The sequence below is a fragment of the Schistocerca nitens genome, chromosome 1 (genome assembly GCF_023898315.1).
Source record: "Schistocerca nitens isolate TAMUIC-IGC-003100 chromosome 1, iqSchNite1.1, whole genome shotgun sequence".
In the NCBI taxonomy this organism is placed as follows: domain Eukaryota; kingdom Metazoa; phylum Arthropoda; class Insecta; order Orthoptera; family Acrididae; genus Schistocerca; species Schistocerca nitens.
In genome coordinates, this window is record NC_064614.1 from 1,109,397,862 (window position 1) to 1,109,425,520 (window position 27,659).

A 27,659-nucleotide genomic window follows, 5' to 3' on the forward strand; every position below is an offset into this window, starting at 1 on the left:
AAATTTTGGTGTAGATGTCATTGATATTGAATGGACAGAAATGAAACCAATATTTTCTTACAAGAAATAATGTGCTATGTCTCATGTAACTTCCCATGCATGAACCTCCAGTTCATGTAATATATGCAGTTTTGCTTGGTATATGTCTTGTTTTGAACCCCCAGAAATAAGTTGCAAGGTATGAGGCCAGGACTTCTGGCAAGCTACTCATAATATCGTTCTTATCACAACCAATGTCTTGGAAGCTTTTCATTCAGGGATGCACAGAAAGAATGTTGAGTGGCTGTTCTCCATCTTGCATGAGCATGAATTCATTTATGTTCTCTCAATCAGCCATGATAGGGGGCCATGTACAGTTATTCAGGATTTGAAGCTAGTAGTTGATATTTGTATTTATTTTTACTGTATTAAACATATATTGATTTCACCAATATATAGGCAGCTGATAATGTTCTGTATGAAGTTTTGTAAATTCTTGGTCCGAAATATTAGATACAAACCACAGGTAATAGTAAAAGAGTGGTAGCAGTGGCTTTTTTCATAGTAGCTGCTTTTCTCCTAGTAGGAAGTCAGCTCATAAGGAAAGTAAGCTGTAAATATTTCATGATGCTAGTAGAGAGAAGAATGTCAAATTACCAGCTGCTGATACAGGAGTAGCTACAGCAGCAGTGGCATACAAACTATTCTTTCTTTTTTTGGGAGGGGGGGGGGGGGCAAGGAAATGTATTCAGTGATTTTTTTTTTGGGGGGGGGGGATAGGGGAAGAGGACAATGGGGAAGGGAATGGGGAAAAGGACAATGATCAATGATAAATATTCGCTGAATTTGTGTAATATGAAGTAAACATATATCTTTCAGTGAAACCGTTGAGCACACATAAATACCAGCAATTTTAAGATTAGTGTTTAATGTGCCATTGATAATGAGGTCATTAGGGACACAGCATAAGCTACATTAGGGATGGATGGGGAAGAAAATTTGCCATGCCCTTTCAAAGGATTCATCTTGGCATTTGCCGTAAGCAATTAACAGAAGTCATGGAAAACCCGATAATATGGGAAAGTTGTGGCGGTTCCACCTGCTTTATATTTCTTCATTTGTTGCTTGTTGATGTACTGCGTTGCTACACTGGCTGAAAAAGTGGGTTGTGGATTCTGACACTGACTACTGCAAGTTATGTAGCCGACAGATGCACAGTTGTGTTTCATAGTACTTTAGTTTCACTATTCACAACACTCAGTATTGCACAGTTATATGGCCAGTGCACTATTATTTAATCTTCAATAAGCCTCATCAATAGTTAGTGGGTGAAACTCCAAATACTCCTACAATAGTTTCTTATTGAATATCTACAAGCAGTAAAACCTAACCGCAAAGTTCACAGTTCTTGAAAAATAATCAGGTACATATGAAGCAGACACTGTCTCTGTTTTTACATACAGCCTAATTGTCTAACACTTATTCCACAGTTAATTTGAAGCATTGTTGTTGTTCTAATCAACACAGGTTACTTGTCTGAAACTTGACCATGGACTGACTGTCTCTTGACAAAAAATCGGGCCCTTATATATCATCACAATAATTCGTACTGAAAGTACTCGTTGTTTGAAGTTAAATTTACAGAAATTACAATCAAAACTTAACTCATGAAATTATCTGAGTACATCGAAAAATTGCACCTTTTAACAGAAATTATGCCAAATTATTTGTTTAAATTGTGAAATTAACAAATATAGTTATGCAAACAATACTTTTGACAAAACTGTGTAATTACTTTGGAATTCATGAAGGGCCGGCCTATGCTAACATGTTTTCGAATAGATCTAAATAGATACTTTAAGATTACTATTGATTTGTCTTCCAAATGTTTACGATTATTACAGAATTTATACTTGTTTATAAGTCAACAATAGAATTTGAGTTACAAAACAATTACTGATCTCACCATATAATGTAAGTTACTAACTAGGAATAACCAAAGTAAATTAGAAAATAAATTACGTACATAAAACTAAGTACAAAATTAGATCCAGTGTTATATTCTTTTAAAACTGAGGGCCAATCTTTCTCTTTTTATGAAAATGCATATTATGCTCACGTATGTTAGTGGTAAATAGTTCAAAGTAACAAAACAAATTTAAGGAGGCAGATGGCAAAACAAGAGGGGAATCAAAATTAGCCCAACTTGCTTCGTCACAAAGTGTGTTAGGCATTGAATGCTATGGATAGACCTCATTACTGCAACTACTACTACTACTACTACTACTACTACTACAGTTACTATTTTACAAGAACTGTTTTTCACATGTTAATGAAAGGAAGAAAAATATAATTTCTTTCACAGGTGCACGTATGGCTTCTGGTCACAATTTTGTTGGTTATTACCTGTAGATTATAACTGAATAAGTTGCAGAATGGTTGGAAATTAATGAATTGGGACCTACATAAGTTGAAAGGTTTCTGAGAATTTCAAAGGGAGCTTTAGGCAACAGTTGACTGAAATAGAGCTAAGGAACACAACAGAGGACAACTGGGTTGCAGTGAGAGATGAGACAATGAAGTCAGCATAGGATCAAACAGAAGACAAGGCACAGTAGAAGTTCTTGGATAATGTATTTGACAATAGAAGAATATATAAAAATGCAACAAAAGAAGCAGCCAAAGGAGAATCCAAGAGTATAAAAACTGAGACTGACAGAAAGTTGAAACTGATAAAGCAGAGATGACTGAACAAAAAATCCAAGGTTGTAGAAGCATGTGTGACTATGGGAAAGGTAACAGCAGCATAAAGGAAAATTAAAGAGAGCTTTGGAAAAAAGAGAAGCACCTGTATGAATATTAAGAGCTCAGATAGCAAGCTCGTACTGAGCAGAGAAGGGAAGGCTGTGAAAGGTGGAAAGAATACACAGAGTGTCTGTGTAAGGGAAACAGATATGAAGACTTTATTACAGAAAGTGAGGAGGGAGTAAATGAAGATGAAATGAGAATATGATATTGTGGAAAGAATTTGACGGAGCATTGAAAAACGTAAGTTTAAAGATGCCTGCCACAGTAGACAACACTCCATCAGCATTGTTGAGAACTTTGGGACAGACAGGCATGATTAACTGCTCCACCTTGTTCACAAGTTTCTATACCAGACAAATAAAATATCCTCAGATTTCACGAAGAATATAACAACTTCTATACCAAAGAAGGCAGGTGCTTACAGGTATGAATATCACCAAACCAATTTAATAAGTCATGGTTGAAAAATACTATTACTTATTATTTACAGAAGAAAGCAAATGCTATAGAAGCTGACCATAGGGAAGATCAAATTGATATCTGGAGAAATGGAGGCACACACGAGGCAATACTGACCCTGTGACTTACCCTAGAATATAGGTTGAAGAAAGGTAAACATATGTTTATAATATTTGTAAATTTATAAAAAGCTGTTTAACAATGTTGACTGGAATACACTTTTTGAAATTATGAAGATAGATGGGGTAAAGTAAAAGGAGATAACTTTAATCTTGCAACTTGTACATATTGCAGTTATAAGCGTCAAATGGCATGTAAGGGCAGCAGTAATCGAGAAGGAAATGAAACAGGGCTATGGTCTCTCCCCAATGTTATTAAATCTTTGCACTGAGCAAGCAGTAAAGAAAACCAAAGAGAAATTGGGAAAGGGAATTGAAGTTCATGCAGAAGAAATAAAAATTCTAATTCTGTCATAGGCAGCAAAGGAAGAGTGGTTGATTGGGATGGATATTGTCCTAAAAAGATGCTATAAGATAAGAATTAATAAAAGTATATGAAATGTAGTTGAAATGAACTAGGTATAGCTGGTAGAAATAGATAAGAAAATGGCACACTATAGAATCAGTCAATGAGTTTTGCTATTTGGGCAGCAAAATAACGGATAGTGGCTGAAATGTGATATGAAGTGAAAACTGGCAATAGTAACATAAGTGTTTTTGAAAAAGAGTCATTTGTTGAAACAGAATAAAAATTTGCATGTTAGGAAGTATTTTCTGTAATGTAATGAGAGTAGTAACCTTGTTTGGGAGGGAAATGTGGAAAACAAGCAGTCCAGAGAAGAAAAGAACATAAGCTTTTGAAATATAGTGCTAGAAAAGAATGTTGAAAATTAGATGAGTACATTGAATGATTAATAAGGAAGTACCAAACTGAAATGAAGGAAAAGAAATTTATGGCACAAATTTATTAAAAGAAGGAATCAGCTGATAGAACAGATTCCGAGGCATCAGGGAATTAGTCAGTTTGGTAATGGAAGTAAGTGTTGGGAATAAAAATTGTAGAGGGAGATTGTGGTTTGACTACAGTAAGCATCTTCAAATGAATGTGGTTTGCAGTAGTTCCAGAGAGATGAAGAGGATTGCACGGGGTAGACTAGCGGGGAGAGCTGCATCGAGCCAGTCTTTTAACTGAAAAGCAAAAAAGTAATAACAGTTTCTTTGAAAAAGGAGAAGGCATTGTTTTTCTTAAATCTTTAAAATTACATATTATTATGTCATTTTCCAGTTTGGGAAACAAATTCTTTCATGAGATCCATGATATTAATTTTTCCAGTTCTGTCTTGATTAACACGAAGAAGTAGTAGATGGGTGAATCTCGACAGTCTCATTGTCGACCTGAGACAAGCTTTAAGTCTTTACAAGGCACCTAGTGACCTCTCAGAGGATGCTGGTGATACTGGAACAGTGACCAGATTGATCAGGTGAATAACTTGTTGAAACAGTTCCTTAAACCTACCACATTCTGCAGTAAGTTGTCTTCCATTAAAGGATGCGTTACATGGTTGTACACCAGTCATAATGGTTCACAACATCTACAGAATATTTCACTTCAACTGCATAAGATTTGGACTTGATAGAGATTTGGTCAGTTTTTTTGAAAAGTCCAAACACTTAAATAGTGGCTCTCATATAAAAAAAAATAATAACTTTTTTACTGCAGTACTGGTAATCTTTTATGTGTCTGACACCTGCTTTACTTACAACTGAGACAATAATATCATTCCATTTGATATCCCTACAAAGTGTTGCACTCAGCTGTTTGTACAAATTGACTAATTCCAGCTGTGACTGGTTGGTACTGTATCCACAGAATACTAATTTTTTTTTTCATTTTATGAAGTGCTCAGTTTTACATTTTAGAACTTATGAAGCAAACATTTAAATGCACGTGCCAAAGGCAAAGGAATCCTTTATACTATTTGTTCTGAATGATTTTAATATGGTATCATTGTAAATTAATATGATCCTACAAATCATGGAACCAGATTTCCCTGTAGGGAAATTGGAAGTACATACACACAATCAGATACACAAGTGACTAAAGAAAATGCTTGAGTCATAACCGCATATAATATCAGATAAATGCATTAGTGGTCATGCTTCTTTGAAACTCCCACCTATTAAAAAAATTGTTTCGTTCAATAATTGAGATGCATTTTCTCTGGTCTGATGTACTCTCATCACAGTTTTTAACTTACTGCTAGGTAGGTATTTACATTTTACACTTTTTTGTAAATATGTTGTTACAGTCATTATCATCTTCTGCATCATCATGTATTGTTTCTTGCCACCAGCTTGTTCTCTCTTGCTGCTCTGCTCCAGTCTTTTTTACTTTTCTGGAGGCTTTCTTCCACTCCTTTAGGACATACGCCACTTTCCACTTGGCCTTCCTCTTGATCTCCTAGCCCACATCTTCATCTCATGCATCTTCCTATGTCCCCACATTGTCCTCATCCATGATCACACCATTTTAAACTTTTTCCTCAATGTTCTTTTCTAGGGGCACATCATGTATTATTGCCCTAATCCTTTTATTTCTGATCATAATGCTACAAAAACGGAAAATTTGTTGTTAAAATAAAAAAGAAAAAGCTTTTGGAATGCGTCCAGTGTGTTCTGAAAGTAGTGAGAATGCTTTAAGTGTATCTTCTGAACAGACTGTATAAGAGTGGGATAGAGGTTCTAGGGGGGTTCCCTGATCATTTAGCTCGCAGATCACACATTTACAAGACAAGGATGTGAGCTGGGCCCAGATATAATCTCTATGATAACACACAAAACAAAGACTACACGATTCACACACAGATGATGTACCCATCAGTAGTGCAGGGAGGACATCTAGCCATGCAGTTAAAATAAAATAAACATGTCACATCATGGAAACTGGAGGCCCCTTATGATAGGATAAATGCTAGGAAAGAGAGGGGTATAGATTATGTGGATGTACCTCATGCACATGGCAGTATTTTTACTTGTGCATCCAAGCCATCTGAACAATTCTCCTTTATTTTTCCAATTAATTGTAGATGGAAACTTCTCTCTTGCATTGAATTATATTGTACTGCAAAATCTTGTATGAGAATATAAAATTACTATAAAGAATTGCAGAAATGTTGAAGGAAGTGCATTTCAGAGCTGTTTAATTGTTAGTGGAAGATTTAACTACATGGTCTTCAGAGAGAACTGCAAACCTGTTTGGGCAGAAAAAGTGATCCAATTTTAACATCATTCTCAGAAAACAATGGAGTGTTGTGCTTGAAGACTCTGTGTGAATATGAGACTAAATGCAGATCTTGTAGCAAAAATAACCAGGTATTGCTTTCAAATGGTTCAAATGGCTCTGAGCACTATGGGATTTAACTTCTGATGTCATCAGTCCCCTAGAACTTAGAACTACTTAAACCTAACTAACCTAAGGACAACACACACATCCATGCCCAAGGCAGGATTCGAACCTACGAACGTAGCAGTCGCGTGGCTCCAGACTGTAGCACCTAGAACTGCTCGGCCACTCTGGCTGGCAGGTATTGCTTTGCTGTTGCTAATCATTATATGTAGAAACTGAGCAAAATGGTCAGGGTACTACAGAATGAAAATTGTTTATGCATCCTGTGGTTGTAGCATACTGATGCTTATAGTAATAAAAGAGAGGAAATAATTCAGAGTGTCTGGCTTTCCAATCACCTCAACCAAGATGAATATAGAAGTAGGAATATTAAGTATGAAGGAATGCCTGTGCTCCATCCTCCCCCTACCCTTTGTACGAGGATATTTAGTCAACATTATATGTGTCAGCTGTATATAATGACGATAAAGAAAACAAGAGGGGGGATCCATTATTTTCCTTTAAAGAGTGCAGATTTTGACAGTTCAGGGGCTTTGTTTTTAATTTTGCTACCCTGAGTTAGTCATGAAAAGGCTTGACAAGCTCCATCAGTAGCACTTCCTCCAATCTGTCACTGGAATGCTGTAATTCACTGCATTTGTATTGAATCTTACAAATGTTATTTTTGTTATTGTTATTAAAAGCTATTGTAACACAGAGGCTTTTTGAGGGAATACAGTGCCCAGAGCATGGCCACAAGGACTGTACTGGCCAGTTCCTGTTACAAAGAAAGATAATTTGATCAATTTGATAATTCTTACCACAGATTCAAATTGCCTACAAAAGTTCAAACTCATTGATAAAAATCTGAGACCAGACAGATCTTTAATTAACAATCCATAAAACATAATCAGTCATTTTATGCAATTAGAGTAATTTTCCCCAACTGACCAGCATCACAAAAACACTGCTTACATGGAGGACCATAAAGTGGAGGAGGCAGGTTAATTTTCACATTATCCATTTAGTTATTGTAGAAAATGCTCAAAATGGCAAATTTCCTTAACAGTTCCTGGACATTACATTTGAATATAAGGTGAAGCCACTTGTTAATGTAGGCATACCAGTTTTCCCTCATTTGGAGACTTTGCACCCAAACAGGTGTCCCAGCCTGAGAGGTGAAGAGACTGAGCCACCCTCTGGGGCAAGGCTGCAGCAACAGTTCATTCCCTCCCAGTGTTATGGTGGCTGCCGGGAGCTATTTGTGAACTGTGGGCAGGCACACACTGTGTGCAGTGGCTGAGTTCACAAATAGCAACAAAAGTCGTGCTCCAGCCATTCGGATGCTGATTTTTGACTTCACTTCACAGACTATATTATTGCAAAAGTTACCGCATTTTATTATTCAAGCTCCTGGTGGGAGCAGCCATATATTAGGGCTATCCTTGTAGATCAGTATGATTCATGTTCAGAAGCTAGCAGCAATCATGTTGGTTGCTATCGGGCAGTTACACAGTTTTCACAGTGAGCACGCAGAATTGCAACCTGACAAAATAACCATAATGAGGTAAGCTTTGTTGTTCAGTTCCTTTGTTGTTCAGTTCCTGCTCCTGTTTCTGTTATGTGGATCTCATGGCTAGCATCTTGTCACTCTCTTGTTCAACCATTCCTTACTCTCTAGGGACTGGATGTAATCTCATTTAACTTCACTGCATTTTAATGTTGTTCTTGTATTCAATCCTTGTCCTACAGCAAGGTGGCTTAATCAAGTCACTCAGATTTGTGAGTGCATGCTAGAAAACTTGTGACAGGGCTGCCCCATATTTGTGTGTTTTACTGCAGTATATACCAATTTTTTATCATATTTACTGCAAATCATGTTCTGTAACTTTCCCACTGTCTCCTTTTTTCATTAAATGAAGCTCTTAGCTAGGCAACAAAACACCTGTGGGGAGTAGTAGTCTGACACCTGAATGGTCCAGGGACTGCAGATCAACAGGTGAGTGTAACTTCCTGCCTGAGTGAGAAAAACAATAGGCACAACAACACCATACTGCATCAATCACACAGTTCAAACAACAGATCAGCATTTACACTGTGGTTGAAAGGCACTACACACAATCTACCCCAACACTATACCCCTTTCTTCCCATGGGTAAAACAGGAAGGGAGATTATCTTGAATTGAGTTCATGTTACAAGGTTGCAGTCAATCTGTAAAATATGATTTTCATTGCTTGATATGTAAACTGTGTAGTCTTGTTCAAATTTATCTTCAGATAGTTATTTATCCAACATTTTCCTTTCCATTATTTTCAGTTAATGTGTACTGACAAGATATCTGTTTACAGATGTTGGAGGAAGAGGGTGTAGAAAAAGACTTTACAGAACTGCAGCGGGAGATTGAAAAACTTCTTGATGAAAGAAATAACAAGAAGCGGAAAAGAAAAGTTATAATAGGTGAGAATGAAAATTAAGATTGAGTATCTTTCATACATTTGATGTTTCTGTATGAGTTAAACAAGCACAGCTACTAATCTGTACCTTCTGAGCCTTATTTAAGTTTCATTTTGCCTAAACTACAAAGATCAGTTAGAATGTAACTGTGTGTACAACAAAAATGTAGTAACAACAGATAAAAGCTTATCAAAGCTAATAGTAATAGCATTTCTGACAAATATGAGCATCTGTTTATGCTCTCAGAACAAGAACATCTGCAGTAGAGCTCACAAAAGAGCAGACTGAAAAATATGGTCAAGTTCATAACTTCTTAAATTCTTAAAAAAGTTTTCATCTAGTTACAAATGGGCAACAGGAAAGAGGAGTATATTCACAGATGCTGAACTGAAGGGAAGCTCAGTCCAAACACTGGCTCAAAAGAGAGATAAACTACAAGAAATAAGTAGTATCATTTGACCAGTATCCAAGAATCAAGTACTAGATAAGTCGTAAGTGTAAACATTTAGTAGCCAGTAAGTCAAAGAGAAGAGTTAAACTGGATATAAATAGCAAAGAAATAAGCAGGTATATGTGGGATTGGAAGAAATGTAAATGCAAAGACTGTGATTGGGTGCAAAGTAGGTAAGGGGACATGATGGGTACAAGCAGAACAAGGAAGGAGGACAGTTAAAATGTAATCAGCTTTATTGGCTACATGTCAATTACTCAGTTACTTTAGTTGCTGTTTATCGAAGATGTGTCTGAGTTCTGTAACTCAGATTGAATGCGGTTCCTCCACTTAAAGTATCATCTGGGTTCAGTTTTATGTAATTTTCAAGCAATGTGTGACAAGCACACCAAAAAAATGATGTAGTCGAAACATAAAATATTTAAAAACATATTTATTGTATCACAACACAGATAAAACTGACACAGGTTTACTGTCTAAAAACTGGTGTATGATTGGGCTACCACCATGGGGGCATATAGAGACAACAATAACATGATCACTTGCATTATTTGGATTGAAGATAACGGAATTTACAATTGAAATATTGTATCCTTTCACAAAACTGGTTAAGTAATTTAACTTCGCATACAATTGCAATGTCTCTGATACAGATATTGTACTGAAATATCACAGTTTTGGTATTAAAATTTTATAAAATATACATCAGTAACCATGTCTTAATTATTTCTGTTAATTACTTTCAAATTGCGGTAAAAATTTTGTTTCTGGCATGAATCCTGTTTTGTTATAGTGGGCTCCGTAGTAATTACCATTACTGTTCTATGTAAAATTCCACAATGAATAAGCTGGCCATATGTTTATATAATTTTTAACATATTTTTGATTTGTAGTACATCATTTCCGTCAACTTATCAGAACTGATTTAGTTTCATCTTAAGTCAACTAGTTCTCATTAATACAGTAGGTTAGAAATGTTACTGTTTAGACTCTGCATGTATACAGGGTGAAGAAAAATTCATGCACTTGGACTTCACAGTGTGATTCCTCACATACTAACAGTACAAAAATGCCCTTCACAAAATACTGTTTTTGGCAGTAAATGAACATTAAAGATTGGCAATCTGGCAATGCTGTAATCACCTGTAAGGTAACTACCTCCATCAGCATGTTGCAGTAGTGCTGTGTAGATGATGCAGCAGATAGCATTTAGGGTCAGAATGCCGGAGGTTAAGGATTTGATTGTTGGTTGTGGCCTTTTTTTTTTTAATGTAGTCTGCCTGGTATGGTATTCAGCACATTAATTGTCATATAGCAGTTACAGTGTGTCGTCTTCAAAACATTTGCACTTACATACTATGAACACAGAAACTGATGTACAATCATTTTCATTGGTCAGCTTTTGAAGAAACCTTTTACATGTTGTGAATGTGAATTGTTTTGCACTACTGCATCTACTAAATTCCAACTCTGTTTTCTGTGTCCTGTCCCCCAATGATCCCATCGATTAGTATCAACTACTATACTTGCCACATTCAGCTTCATTACATTTCATTATAGGACCTTATGTCACCAGTAGGGCTAGCAAAGTGCTTTCCAAATAATTTCCAAACTGGGTTACCATTTGTACATGTCATCACTACGGAACCACTAATTATGCCTTTCAGCATTGACTCTGGTAAGCACATGCCATTTAGTAAGTAACTCCATATATTATTATTATTATTATTATTATTATTATTATTATTATTACTGAAGGAAATGTAGAAATATCATGTCCATTACTGTTAGGGAAACAGTGAAATCTGAAAATTAACATTTCACAATTAGCAGTGTCGGGATGAATTGTGCAGAACAAAAGCTGTCAACTCACTGCAACTAATGATGTGTTTATACTGTATGCGCTGTTTGCCAGACAGAGACTAGCTGCTAGCGGAGTAATGCACCCATTACAGACTACATGTACATTCATACAGTTATTGTATTTTTTTGTGTTACTCTAAAACAGTATGGCAGACGTACGGCATGCACAAATGACGAATATGTGGATGTGCTTCGGGTCCTTGGTGCATCTGATAACTGGGCTGGTGTAGCCACTTGTGAGTATTCTGCTGGACGACTAGATAAAAATGTGTTTCATCATCTGGAGCTTTGTCGTTGGAAGACATGTTCTCTCTTTCCACTATTGCTTAACAGAGGTCATCCATTGACTCGCTGTACTCCCGCTACTGAGGAAGCTATCCTGAAGGTCATACACCAAGAACCTCAAAGGCAGTTGCAAGGTCGTTGATATGCTGCACGAGCATGGGCTGTGCCTCTGTCACTACTCTTTAACAGAACACCTGCATTCTGTAGACTGTTGTCTGTACAGGCTTGGATCCAGGGGAGGGCAAACAGGGGTATGTGCCTCAGGCAGCAATTTCAGGGGTGCCACATTTATATTCTTGAAGAAAGAAATGTTGTTTCACAAAGCACCTAACATCCAGCGCACTTTGGTCTATAGATTATTCGTATGATTTTGAAACATGTCTCTGTTGGTTTTTGAATATTTTTAATACATTCTAGGTTGATTTCTGAATGAATCATAAGTTGATTTTTGAATGTTTGTGTAGTATACATGAAGCCTCTGCCGGGAGAATCCCCATCACATATAGAAATAAAAAACTTTCCCACAGACAAAAGGGGGCTTTACGAGCTGACCCGAATAAACCTGAACGGGTGAATAATCTGTCAATGTTTGTTTATGTAGTTGATTGAATGTGTGAATGATAATTATTGTTATAATTATTAGCAAAATCCATAAATTCAGACTAACAGAGTGGAAATAAATGACTAACAGGAATAACAGGTTAGAAAGATTATGTATTATATTCTCAGATCCAAGAAAATGAAATTTTGACGGAAAATTTTTGCCACATCACTGCACTACCAGTTGTACCCTCCCCAGTTAGAAGTATTTTAAGTTCCGTTCTTCGAATATCAAGGAAAATGCATTGTATGAACACATAACAGCACCTAACCAGGGAATAAATGCGGGATAATTAAAGTGCTGTATCAGGCGGCGCCGGGGGGGTTAGCAGGGGAATAAGTTTTGACAGTGGCAGGAATAGTTACAGAATTAGTGACGACAAGATTGTTTGTTAGAATGAGGAAGGAGAAGAAACAGGGGCATTCGAAAAATTATGAGGAAGAATATGATGATTCCAAATTTATGTCAAAATTTCGTGCTACTACTTTTCAGCCTCATGCTTAACGAACTGTAGCATATGAATTAAATGTGAAACTATTTCCTAACATAAAACTTTTTACTTTTAGTAGACTTAACAGGCTTTTGATATCGGTACTTCGTGAATTATATTGTCATGTTATGTACATAAATGAGGTAGACAGAAATGGCCATTTGTGCCAAAACAGTATTGCATATGTGGCATGTGTTACAATTGCTGCAATATTAGAAAGCCCTATTTCTTTTTATCTAGCCAACAGTGACAAAATACCTGTATTCAAATCGAGAAACATACCAGTTTTGGTTACTATTTGTATTAATGGCTTTTTCAGTATCACACAATGACATTTTAATTTTTCTTGTAGTAAAATGTTTGACAAAATTTGATGAGGTAATAGATTCTTTCATTGAAGGGAAAACACACCATGTAAAGCTGTAGCAAGATTAGAGAAAAAAAATCCTGGGATCTGAGGACTGAAGAAATAGGTACTGTCTTGTCTTTTGTCTTTACTGGTTTCTGTTTCCTATATTTAATTTTATCACATGAAAGAAAAAGTTTTAGCTAATAGGCAATAAAGAGGGCAAATTTTCTGGAGAATTCTTATTCTTCTGGTTATAAACAATGCCACCCAGTATTAATTCTGAGTTTTTTTAAGGGGAGTAGGATGTGAACGGGCCAACTGAGAGGAAGCGAGGCACCACAGGACATTGTAATTTCCGCTGTCCTGAATATAGGTTTGTGGCTTCCATTACAAAATAAAGATGTTTGAATTCCACAGAGCGAAACGCAGTGACGTGCTGCGTTAAGAGGTGTGGCACACGCTTTGGCACCCGTAAGACCAAATAACACGTCTTACATTTCCTCAAACACATATGTTTTATATATCAAACTCTTCAGAAAGATGTGCTCTGCAAAATGAACATATTAAATTTTATTTTTATTATTTTTATTTTTGACATCCTGTCTCAGATTATTGAGGGGGGCAGGGGGGCACCACTATCAAGTGTTTGCCTTTGTTCAGAAATATCATAGATCTGGGGCTGTGTCTGTGGATGTAATTCTGTCAGTGGTTCCAACAACTACAGGAAGCCAATGACAACTTCATAAACACTGTAATAGGATCAGATGAAGCTACATTCACTCATGAGGGTGTCTTGAATATGCACAATGCCCACCATTGGTGTGATGTTAATCTGCACATCATCCACGAGCATGGATGTCAAGTTCACTTTGGCATCAACATCTGTGTCAGAATATTGGCAGACAGGAGTTGGGGTCCCACTTGTTGCCTGTCAGGTTGACTGCACTCCTTTCAACTATTTGCCTGACACACTGTAAGATGTTCCACTTCATGTTCGGCAGAGTTTATCATTCCAACATGATGGTGCATTTCCACACTTGGAATTAATGTGCAATGGCATATAGACAGAATATTTCCAGGGAAATGCCTCAGACGGGGAGGTACAGGTATGGCCTCCACATTCAACTGACTGAAATCCCCTGGATTTCTTCCTGTGGGGACACTTGAAGGAGCATGTGTATTTTACTCTGCCAACATATATGGAGGAACAGATAGCAGGTGCATGCTCCTTTATCTGTGGATGCAGCCATGTTGTGAAGAACCCAGAGCTGCATGATCCAGTGGGTCTCGTAATGTTTGGGCACGTGTGAGGGTTGTTTTGAGCATCTGCTATGAGGACAATATACTCCTTTGTAAACATCATGCCGTCAGTAATATGGAAAATATTATTGTCACTGGTTGCTAATGTGTTCACCTTAGCAGATGTACTGCATGTAATGTAAATGACTGTTAGATGTTGAGGGTTATTTAACTGTGCATTCATCTTTAGCATCTCAAAATTGTTATTCTGTCCTATGACAGGTCATTTGTTTCATCTGTCAATTTCTAACTTGTCTGACCACATTTTTGTTATGTTCATCATTACAAAACATTGTACTATCTGAACATCAGATATGTTAAGAAATGGTTTGTACTGCTGTATTACATGGCAGAATGAAATTGGCAAATAAAAACAAATATGACTTGACACAGAGTTGAAACCTCGATCTCCACCATGCTAACCCAAAATGCTATCCACTGCACCAGCTGCACAACACTATCCTATATGCCGACAGAGGTAGTTAACATACATGTGATTACAGAGTTGCCAGATTGGCAATGTTTAATGTCCATTTACTGCCGCAAATAGGCGCAGGATGAAATTTTGTGACAGACGTTTTTGTATGTGACAAATGGCACTGTGGAGTCCAAGTATGCAAATTTTTCTTCCCCCCTGTATAACTTCAGGCAAGTATTGCATGATAGTATCGTTATCTCCAATATGTGTGCGATTGTACTCTTCATTCAATACTGTCCCATTTTGCTACATTACAGGGTGGAGGTAAAGATCACACACACACACACACACACACACACACACACACACAAAAAGAAAATATTTTATATTTCCATAGCAGTGAAATTTTAATTGAGATTTTCTCTTGGTTGTATGTAGAGCTGAGGTCACTGTGAGTGCAGGTAGTCAGTTTTGTATTACTTTTGTAATATGTACCGTCTTGACTTGTTGCAGACTTGTTAAAGATGCCCTGTTAATGAAAGAAATAATTTCCTGCTGTAAGATATGTTTCAAAAATTTAAGTCTTTCATTAATTGTTTTGCACTCATTTTTTAACTATCACATTTATGCTCAAACAACTGAAAATCCAAGATGGAATAATGACAATATTGTGAAAGGGATAGATTGCTACTCACCGTACAGTCAGACAGGTGCAACAAAAAGACGGCTATACATTTAACCTTAGGGCCAAAAGGCCTCCTTCTAAAGTACAAACCCCCACATTCACACAACCACAACTTGCACACACATGACAGTTGCTGTGCGCAGTTCAGCCTTAACGGCCAGAGACAGTAATCATGAATATGTGAGTTTTGCTTGAGTGAATGTGTGTGTTACTTACTTTAGAAAAAGGCTTTTTGGCTGAAAGCTTAAATATATAGCAGTCTTTTTGTTGTGTCTATGTGCACTCAAATTTTTGTTCAGCTGTACTAAGATAGAACAATGCGTATTCTTTGTAGTTATTACATGAAGACTATCTCAATACAACAGTGCAAAAATTTGGTAGATAAAAAAAATCAAATGAAGTTGGTATATGCTGTAAAAGGAATACAAAGCTGATTAACTGTCCTCGCCCAAAAGGCAACCTCAGCTCTCCAGGAGCCCAAGGAAAGATTTCAATCAATATTTCACTGCTAAGTAGGATTTTGAGCTGGTGTGGGAAAAATAAGATTGTGCACGGAATAATAGATATAGTGTCTCTTTCTCTCATAAAACTTTCACAGAAAAAAAAGCTTAATTAGCACATCTGAAATTCAAGTACTCACTACTACATTAGACATTGATGACTTCCTTGTCAGATTGGCTTACTAGTGAAGAAAAGAGAAACATGACCATCATTTACAGGAACATATGGATACACACAAAAATAATGTGTACTAGCTTCAGGGGTACTGGTTGTGCTGTAAAGAAACCTAGTTTAAATGTAAAGGTACATTTTGGGACTATGACTGAGTTATACACTTTGCCATCAGTTTCTTATGGGGAGGGGAAGGATATTCAGGCAGCTTTATATACTATTGTTCCACATATTGTGGACATATTTCAAAGACAAAAAACAGAGAGAACTTTTTATGTAGATCATGTGCCACCTTGCTGTCAGAAAACACAAAAACATTTGACTGCAATGGAGTCTTGTATGTAGGAAACACATATTCAAATGTTCTGTACACAAAATGCTTTTCAATGCATGTTTTTGACTATAATATTTTAACAATTAACATATTTTTTTTCTTCTAGATGCAGGTCCAAATTCTGATAATGAATGTGAAGAGGCTGAAAATTTTATTGTGGAATCAACACTGGGAACAATTGAGGGCTGTATTACAGATGATGTCAACTGCTCATCCAATAGCAGCAATGTTGTAGGATTAGGTAAGTTGATAGATCAGACTGTGTAGATGAATGGCATTTTATACTTCCTTAAAAGATAATCTGAATGCATTGTTCTTGGGTTAATGCTAAGAATTCTTTGCCTAACCATCACTGTGTATACTAAGACAACTTATTTGCTATCATCAACTGGGTTTCTTGAATGAAACTTTCACTCCACAGCAGACTGTACATTGATGTGAAACTTCCTGCCAGATTGAAGCTTTGTGCCAGATTGAAACTCAAACTCAGAACCTTTGCCTTTCAGGATGACATGATGTATTTGGCAAATGCTTAATTGAACTTGGACAGCAAATCCCAGCAGTGATTCTAGAATAGAGAAGAGAACTTTAATTGGTTGGACCAATTCCAGACAGAACTGGCAACAATCAGCAGCAAGTCTGCTTACCCAAACAATAATTGAAGAACAGGGCCCAACATCATGGGGACATACGTACAAAATGTTTTGGCCTTATTCCAAGTCATGAATTTTAATGCAACAGAAGCTGACAAAGTGGATACATGGGACAAAACAGACATCTAAGGCAGCCTAATTTTCTTGATGAAAGGAGTCACGGAAGGCTAAGCTTTTTAGGTATAGGAGGTTCTAATGACAGAGGAATTCATCAAGTGGTGCCAGTGAATCAACGGAAAAAGTCAGGCAAGAGAGAGACGGCCGACTGTGGTCCCTATGGCAGTTGTGGAAGGCCATCATGAGTTCACTTCTCCCTTACACCATAGAATAAGGGAATAGATACATGGTTGTATGGCAGCCAGAAACTTTGGACTTAGAACACAAGAGATAGCAACATTGTATGTCGACCTGATACATCAGGAGGTATTAGAGAATGTTGAGGAAGAGGTGTTTCAGTCTTTAGCACTGATCTCCTCCATCAGGTGAACGAACCATGAAGAATGGACTCTACCAACTTGGGCTTGTGCTGCCTTCACTGTTAAGCAAAAACCCAATATCTGACCAATGCAGGTACAACCAATCCCTTCACTAAGTAAGATGCTCCACAGAAGAACAAATGTATGGAGGATGAAGGAAAACACATCAGTCTGTGTTCACTGTTGATGCCCTGGAGATGCTGTACACTATTGCAGAGAAAGAAGATGAGAGTTTGATTACTAGTATGTCACAAGTAATCAGCCATCATCACTGCCCTATTCACGCCAGCCATCTGTAGTCAACCTTTTGGCCAAAGCTCATCGCCTTACACTGGACAAGGTCTTGCCATTCCCCATCACCGTACAGAGGTGCCAGTCACTCACCTAGCTATCAAATTCACAAAAACTAAGGGATATGATGAGCTATGGAAGTGAGGCCACCACACGTGAAAATCCTCCAATGATTACACTCACCAAGATGACAGGAAATCTCATTGACAGCCAGTGAGTCTGGGCCCAAGCCAATTCATTAGATTCCTTTTTTGCAATATCAAGTGCTTATTGTCATTAGCTAAAAAGATGTGTTCTGTGATATGAAAGGTCGCAAATGGGAAATACAACCAGCCATCACGAATGTGTATTGCAAAAATAACTGTCAATAGCAGAACACAGCCCTACGTGTTTGTTGTTTTAACAGGCTATAGTCATGGTGATATTCTTTGTTGGAACTTCTTACAGATTTCATAAGCAATCATAGACTGCGGAAGATCAGAGCTTCAGATTGATGAAGTTATTCCAGCAACCACGTGACAAAGATTGATTTTGGCAGTAGTTTGCCACTGAAGATGATGTTATCCCACCATAATCAATGAGAAGATTGCAGTCAAAAGTTGAGATGTCAAGTTAAATTGTGAGGCTTTGTTCAGTTGCAAATCGCCACTCATGCTCACAAAATAAATCTACATGCCAGCCGGTGACAGTAAGTATCGCGGGTGGTCAAGGAGAACTTTGGCTCACTAATTGTCACGAGCAACCTTAACTTATCCTAGGTAGGGACAGGCGAGCCAGTCCAGGAAAGTCAGCTTAGTGTCTCAAAGAATCATACTCCACTACCATTACAGAAAATGCAGGGAATGAAGCCACTATTGAGCTGCCAATAGGATCTGGTCTGACTGAGGAACAATGTCAGCCATTAACAGCAGTTCTGTGTCTGTTTTTGGATGATTTCGAATCCACATTGAAGAAAAGACAGACCATCTGCCTCATAATAAAACACCGTATTTACAGTGGGGATCATGCACTAATTAACCAGCACTCACATAAAGTTTCATTAGCTGAATGACAGAAAGACTGGGAGAAAATGGAGATGATGCTGCAAGAAGACATCATAGAATCTTCAGAGTAATCATGGTCCTCTGCTGTGGCCCTTGTAAAGGAGGAGGACAGCACTTAGTGTTTCAGTATCTACTTATGACTGAAAAAATTATGAAGAAATTGTCCCGAATTGATGACAACCCGGACTACTTGAAAAGAGTAATAAAGTGTTTCTCTGTTACCGACATGAAGACAGGCTACTGGCAGATCAAGGATGACAAGACTGATGAAAAAACTGCCTTCATGACTCCTGGTAGCCTCTGTGAGTTTAAAGTTATGCTGTTTGGACTCCAACCACCTTCGAACATATGATGGACAACCATCTTAGACACCTTGAAGAAGCAGTTTTTCTGTGCTATCTGGATGACTTTTTTGTTTTGTTTTTAAAGACATTTGAAGAACATCTAAGCTGACCGACAACTATAGTGAAGTACATTCAGACTGCAGGCCTCTTCCTGAATCAGAAAGCGAGCCTCTTTGTTGACCAAGAAATAGAAATCTTAGTGCATCTAGTGAATGATGACGGAGTACATCCTAGTTCTGAGCCAGAGATATTTTCAGACTCCTCAGCACATTCATGATTTGACATTTTCTCAGAATACTCATACTACTGATGATTCGTAAGGGCTTAAGTACCAAGGCACGTCCCTTGTAAGAACTATCATTGGGAGATGCCAAATTTTGCTGGAACAAGGCACAAGAAATATTGTTCCTTACCCTTAAGGAGGTGCTGACATCTCCAGTTCTAGAATTGTATGATGAGACTACCACGGCAGAACTTCACACCAATACTAGCAGTTTTGTGATAGGGGCCGTTCTAGTACAAATTCGCCCCCTGCGGGTTCGGGGGTAAGAATAGGCCCGCGGTATTCCTGCCTGTCGTAAGAGGCGACTAAAAGGAGTCTCAAATGTTTCGCCCTTATGTGATGGTCCCCTCTCGGGTTTGACCTCCATCTTTCTAAATTATTCCGAAGAGCGAGCCAATTGGGGAAGGGCGCCTTACTTGGTGCCTTGTGTCCATGTTGTGTTCAGAACTTTCGACATCTTCTTCGTCGTTGCATTGCAGTCCTGCCCGCTCTCCATCGCTTGGGCATGGCTACGCTCTTGCGTACACTTTCTGCCAACCACTGTGCAGGGCCATTTTCTGCACTGACGGCGAACATGGACCACATGTCACCTAACATCCAGCACGGTAGCCAGTCCGTTGTGGTGGGGCCGCCATGTACCCTCTTGGTTGTAGCCCCCTGACAACACAGGGATCGCTCTACTGATGCCTGCGCCGTTAACTCCCCACGTATGCCTAGGAGTAGATGCCCATCTCCTTGAGGCATCAGGACTCCCGGCAATGGCCATCCTGCCAGATGGCTATTGCTGCGGCTGGGTGGCGCCCGTGGGGAGGGCCCTTGGTCGGAGTAGGTGGCATCAGGGCGGATGACCCGCAATGAAGCGTGGTACATCATCTATCACTGGTGGGCCTCCACCAGCAGTCTCTAAGCGATCGAGGTCTAACCTCAACAGGAAAAAATTTGATCAGAGATCGTTTCCCTCCCTAGCTACTCCATGGGAGGAACGTCTTGCTAAAGAAGGCAGTGGAGAATATTCACCCCGGTACCTCGTGTGTACGCGGGTTGATGGGGAATCGTTCATGTCGACCAAGCCCCAGTTTTTTGTGGAGCATTTAGAGGACAAGTTCGGGGAGGTGGAGGGCTTGTCCAAGATGCGCTCTGGTTCTGTTCTCATCAAAACGGCATCCTCTGCCCAGTCACGGAGGTTGCTCACTTGTGACAAGTTGGGGGATGTTTCCGTTAGCATCACGCCGCATAAGAGTCTCAACATGGTCCGGGGTATTATATTCCACAGGGATCTTCTTCTGCAGTCCGACGATGAATTACGCGCCAACCTCGAACGACGAGGTGTTCACTTCGTCCGGCGCGTCCATCGGGGTCCGAGGGATAATCAGGTAGCCACCGGTGCCTTCATCTTGGCCTTCGAAGGTGATGTATTACCCGAAAAGGTCAAGGTGATGGTCTACCGTTGTGATGTGAAGCCATATATCCCTCCTCCGATGCGGTGTTTTAAATGCTGGAAGTTCGGGCACATGTCATCTCGTTGTACTTCTAACCTCATGTGTCGGGATTGTGGACGTCCTTCGCATCCCGATACTCCATGTGCCCCGCCTCCTATCTGTGTTAACTGCGGAGAACACCATTCCCCCTGCTCGCCGGACTGTAGGATGTTGCAGAAAGAAAGGAAGATAATGGAATATAAGACCCTGGACCGGCTGACCTACCCTGAGGCTAGACGGAAATATGAGAGGCTCCATCCTGTGGCAATGACGTCAACCTACGCCGCTGCAGCATCACGAATCGGCTCTAAGATCGGTCAGCATCCACCAGCCCCCTTGCTTGTGGGGGGCACTTCACACCCTGTTGCTCCTGCTCCATCTTCTCCGGGAGCAACAACCTCCCAACCATCGGGGACATCAGCTCCCCCTTCCCAGCCGGAGAAGCGTAAGACTTCTTCGGCTACTCTCGCCAGGAAGGGATCCCTTGGGGACCTCCCTTCGCAATTTCCGACCAGCGGCACAGCAGACACCGGCAAGTGGCTCAAACAACCACCAGCCCCTGGTCGTAGGGCCTCCCGGTCCTCCTCCGTCCCTGAGACTGACCCTGTGAAGCCCTCTAAGCCCTCCAAGCCTGCACCACCGAAGGCACAACGGGAGAAACAGAAACATAACCAGAAGAAAGTCCCCAAGAATACCAACATTGCGGTGGCACCCGTTCCACCGCTTACTACAAGCTCCGCCTCGGAGGACGAGGTGGAGATTCTGGCGTCCGCTGAGGACCTCGATCTCGGCGGTCCCTCAGACGCCATGAATAGCACTAGCGCGGGTGCTCAATCGGAGGCAGCAGGTGACCCGGCGGCGTAATCTGCCTTCCCAGTCCCGTCACGCATTTCCCAGCCATGGACAACACCATCCTCCAGTGGAACTGCAGCGGTTTCTTCCACCATCTAGCTGAGCTCCGCCAACTCATCAGCCTTCACCCTTTCTTCTGCATTGCTCTCCAGGAAACTTGGTTTCCAGCAATGCGAACCCCCGCCCTCCGTGGCTATCGGGGTTATTATAAGAACTGAGCAGCTTATGAAAGGGTGTCTGGTGGCGTCTGCATATATGTCCTTCACACTCTGCACAGCGAGTCTGTCCCTCTCCAGACGCCATTAGAGGCTGTCGCTGTACGCGTGTGGACGCCACAGGCTGTTACCGTCTGCAGTCTTTACATTCCACCGTATGGTGATGTCTCGCAGCATGTCCTGGCTGCACTAGTCGCCCAATTGCCGCCACCTTTCTTGCTATTGGGCGACTTCAACGCCCATAACCCTCTGTGGGGTGGGTCAGTGGCAACAGGTCGAGGCACCATCATTGAGCATTTAATGTCGCAGCTCGATCTCTCGCTGTTAAATGATGGTGCCTTCACACACTTCAGTGTGGCGCATGGCACCTACTCCGCCATTGACCTTTCAATCTGTAGCCCTGGCCTCTTACCGTCTGTACAATGGAGTGTGCATGATGACCTGTGTGGTAGTGACCACTTTCCGATCTTTCTGTCACTACCACAGCGCCACTCTTCTGGGCGCCCTAGCAGATGGGCTATGAATAAGGCTGACTGGGAGTTGTTCTCCTCCACTGCCGCTTTTGAGCCTCTCTCTACTGATGACATTGATGCGGTGGTTCAATCGGTCACCACCGGCATCGTTACTGCCGCCGAATCTGCCATTCCCCGTTCTTCTGGGTCCCCTCGGCGGAAGGCTGTGCCTTGGTGGTCGCCTGCGATCGCTGAAGCGATTAAAGATCGCCGGCGGGCGCTCCAGCGTCACAAGCGACATCCCTCCATAGACCACCTTATCGCCTTCAAACGGCTGCGTGCGCGGGCCCGCCTCCTTATCCGCCAAGGCAAGAAGGAGTGCTGGGAGCGGTATGTGTCCTCCATTGGCCTCCATGTCACTCCATCGCAGGTCTGGGCCAAGATTCGACGCGTCTACGGCTATCGGCCACCTGTCAGCGTCCCTGCGCTCTCACTGAATGGAGCAGTTTGTACTGACTCCGACGTCATTGCAAATCACCTAGCAGAGCATTTTGCTATGAGTTCCGCTTCTGCGAATTACCCCCAGGCCTTCCGCTCCATTAAAGAGCGGATGGAACGTCGGAGCCTTTCGTTTCGCACCAACCACCTAGAATCTTACAATGCTCGATTTAGTGAGTGGGAATTTCGCAGTGCCCTAGCTGCTTGCCCTGATACCGCTCCTGGGCCAGATGGCATCCACTGTCAGATGCTGAAACACCTTTCAGTGGACTGCCAGCGGCGCCTTCTCGATCTTTACAACCGTCTTTGGGTCGAGGGGGAGTTTCCGTCGCAATGGCGGGAAGGCATTGTCATCCCCGTTTTGAAACCTGGAAAGAACCCTCTGGAGGTGGACAGCTACCGTCCCATTAGCCTCACCAACGTTCTTTGCAAGTTGCTTGAACGGATGGTGAGCCGGCGCTTGAATTGGGTACTGGAGTCTCGGGGCCTTCTGGCTCCGTCTCAGGGTGGGTTCCGTCAAGGCCGCTCCGCCACCGACAATCTGGTGAGCCTGGAGTCGGCCATCCATACTGCCTTTGCCCGCCGTCAGCACCTGGTCGCTGTCTTTTTCGACATGCGGAAGGCGTACGATACGACATGGCGTCATCACATCCTTTCTACGCTTCATGGATGAGGTCTTCGGGGTCCTCTGCCAATTTTTATCCGCAATTTTCTGTCGTGTCGTACCTTCCGCGTGCAAGTCGCGGCCTCGTATAGTTCCTCCCACGTCCAGGAGAATGGTGTGCCACAGGGTTCTGTTTTAAGTGTCTGTCTGTTTTTAATAGCCATTAACGGGCTTGCTGCGGCCGTGGGAAATTCTGTCTCCGCTTCCCTGTATGCTGACGACTTTTGCCTTTACTACAGCTCTACAGGCATTGCAGCTGTTGAACGTCAGCTACAGGGCGCTATCCGTAAGGCGCAGTCTTGGGCTGTAGCGCATGGGTTTCAGTTTTCGGCAGCCAAGACCTGCGTTATGCATTTCTGCCGGCGCCGGACAGTCCATCCTGAGCCGCAGCTTTATCTTGCCGACGAACTCCTTGCAGTGGTTGAGACCCACAGGTTTTTGGGGGTCGTTTTTGATGCTCGGTTGACTTGGCTGCCTCATATTCGGCAGCTCAAACAGGCGTGTTGGCGGCATCTCAATGCACTGCGATGTTTGAGCCACACCCGCTGGGGCGCCGACCGCTCTACCCTGTTACGGCTCTACCAGGCGTTAATCCAGTCCCGCCTGGATTATGGGTGCCTGGCTTATGGCTCAGCATCCCCGTCTGCGTTGCGGGTGCTGGACCCAATTCTCCACAGCGGGATACGCCTTGCCACTGGTGCTTTCCGCACCAGCCCTGTGGACAGCTTACTAGTGGAGGCAGGTGTCCCTCCACTGCGGTTCCGACGCCAACGTTTGCTGGCCGCTTATGCTGCCCATGTTCTCAGCTCGCCCGGTCATCCTAACTATCGTCTCCTGTTCCCGCGATCGGTAGTCCGTCTGCCAGAACGTCGGCCCCGCTCTGGTTGTACAATAGCGGTCCGCGTCAAAGAGCTTCTCTGCGGGCTTGGGTTTTTCCCTGTTCCACCTCCTTTCCGGGCGCCTCTGCGTACACCCCCATGGTGTGTTCCTCGCCCTTGCCTTCGGCTCGACTTGGCACAGGGCTCGAAGGACTCGGTCCCTCCAGAGGCCTTCCGCCGCCGCTTTTCTTCAATCCTGGCCACGTATCAGGGCTCTGGCATTGTTTACACCGACGGTTCGATGGTTGCTGGTCGTGTCGGGTATGCGCTAACTCTAGGGGACCATTCCGAACAACGTTCCTTGCCGGATGGCTGCAGTGTTTACACTGCTGAGCTGGTCGCCATCTTTCGTGCCCTAGAGTATATCCGCTCCTGCTCAGGTGAGTCCTTCGTTATCTGTAGCGATTCCCTGAGCGGTTTACGAGCTCTCGACCAGTGCTTTCCTCGTTCTCGTCTGGTGCTGGCTATCCAGGAGTCCCTGCATACTCTTGCGTGTTGCGTCCGCTCTGTGGTCTTCGTGTGGACCCCCGGTCACGTCGGTATCCCGGGCAATGAGAATGTTGACCGCCTGGCCAAACAGGCCACCACTGAACCCACCCTGGACATTGGCCTCCCGGAGACTGATTTGCGGGCAGTCTTCCGCCGCGAAGTTCTCTCGCTTTGGGACACTGAATGGCGCAATCTGCCCACGTCAAACAAACTCCGTTCTCTCAAGGCGACGACGCGTGTGTGGCAGTCATCCATGCGAGCCACTCGCAGAGATTCAGTTGTTCTTTGTCGGCTCCGCATTGGCCACACCCGACTGTCTCACAATTATTTATTGCGTCGTGAGGACCCGCCTCTCTGTCGCTGTGGGGCGGTTTTGACGGTGGTGCACATTTTATTAACTTTTCCGCTTTTAACTGTGCTCAGGCAGACATTTGCGCTGCCTGATACGCTCCCTGCCCTTTTACTAGATGACTCCGCCATGGTGGACTTAGTTTTGCGTTTTATTCGGGCAGGGGGTTTTTATAGTTTAATCTGAGTGTTTTTTAGCGTTGATTCTGGCTTTTAGCCTCTGATTTTAAACTGAGTTTTTAATGTGTTCTTGGTGGTTGGCTTTTCCTCTTTTTTCTCTATGGTCGGCCAACCACCGTCACACTCTGTGTGTTTTACTTTGTTTTGTCTGATCTCTGTTGGAGTCTTTTTCGTCCTGTGTCGTCTGACGTCTTTCCTGCTGTTTGCTTTTTCTTCTCTTTGGGCGGTTTTAATTTTTTTTTGGAAAAAGGGACCGATGACCATCGCAGTCTGGTCCCTTTCATCCCACAAACCAACCAACCAACCAACCAGTACAAATTCAGGAAGTCATTGAAAAGGTGATAGCTTCTGCTTTCAGAGTACTCTCAAAGTCTAAGAAGCAGAACTGCACAACCAAGAAAGAGTGCCTTGTACTTCTTTGGACATATTTATTTGGCAAACCATTCACCATTGTGACGGATCACAATTTTCTTTACTGGATGACTGGCATGAAGGATCCATTGGGTCAGCTGGCAAGATAAGCACTAACACTTCACGAGTACAGCATCACTCTGGTGTACAAAAATGGATATAAACACAAGGATGCTGCCCACCTTTCAAGGAGTCCTTCAGAGGAACACAGCAATGAGGATAAAATCTCAACTGTTGATGCATTAAATGACATTGCTGCTGAACAGCAGATAGATTTAGCATTGATGAAGACCATAGAAGCCTTGAAAATGAGAAACTAACCAAAGGAGGGTTCCAATTAATAAATGGAACAATGTATAAGAGGAAGTATGACCTGATGTGGTAGAAGTGATTTCTCGTGATCCCAGCTCATCTGTGGCCAGTGATCCAGGAGTATTCTCATGACACTCCAATATCTGGTCACCTAGGATTCATGAAGAATCTAGACTGAATCAGATGCGAGTATCACTGACCAGATCTCTCGCAATCTATTAGACAAAATGTGGGATACTGTAGAGAATGCCAATGATGGCAAAACATGCGGCAGTTTCCTTTGTGGCATCTGGCAGCAATCCAGCCTGCAACAGCACCATTCCACCAAATTGAAATCAACTCCTTAGGGAGGTTCCCAAAGTTGACAAATGAAAAATGATGGGTGATAGTCTGCACTGATTACCTAACCCACTATGCTACCACCAAAACTGTGCCAACTGCCAAAGCTCTAGAAGCTGTGAAGTTCCTTGTAGATAATGTAATTTTAAAGCATGAGTGTTCCATGTGATGATCTCTGCTCATAGGAAAGGTTTTCAGTTGTCCATCCACAGATGAATGGCCTCAGAGAATGCTTTAATAAGATATTATCAAATATGCTCTCAATGAACATGCATGTTGAATAGGGAGACTGAGATACAATAATGTCCATCATGACATTATCATGCAACGCAGTGAAGCAAGATACTAAAAGCCTCATACCGCTCTTTCTGCTCCATGGGTGTGAGGCTGAAATGACAGTGGATACACTGTTCCCATTTCAACTGGACAATACTCATGATGACTATGTGAAAGAAATCACCAGAACTGAAGAAGCAAGACAGCTGACTCACACATGGACCTCAGACACCCAGGAGAAAGACAGAGAGTGCTAACGTGAAGCACTGGCCAGAGAGATGTAGCCTGGGATACTTGTTATGGATTTTTATGCCTGTGTGAACAGTGGGACTGTTGGAAAAGTTACTAAATATTGCTTTGGGTTGTATCATGTTCTAAATTGTTTATTGGGCATGCTAAGTGTTATGTTTCAACAATGACCCAGCTTTCGGGTTTGGACATGTGAGTGGTTATGTTGTGACAATATTTCTAGTATTACACAGATGTTCCTTTATTCTGTGTACCTCCTTTCTGTTACACCAGTGTCAAATACATTTCCGCCCATTGTGTTCGGGATTTTGGCATTAAGTTAGATTAGATCATATTAATACTTTTTCTACAGATCATAAATACAACACTTCGTAACGACTTGGAATGTGTCTCTT

The 27,659-nt window shown here is 41.6% G+C and overlaps 1 protein-coding gene across 1 annotated transcript in view; it reads left to right on the forward strand.

The window, feature by feature from the left end:
- Positions 1 to 27,659, forward strand: part of LOC126198921 (transcription factor IIIB 90 kDa subunit) — a 382,817-nt gene that overhangs the window by 306,942 nt on the left and 48,216 nt on the right. The window contains exons 8-9 of the mRNA XM_049935559.1: positions 8,981 to 9,089; positions 16,640 to 16,774. Of these exons, the coding sequence (XP_049791516.1) occupies positions 8,981 to 9,089; positions 16,640 to 16,774 (244 nt within the window). The remainder of the gene's footprint in view (positions 1 to 8,980; positions 9,090 to 16,639; positions 16,775 to 27,659) is intronic.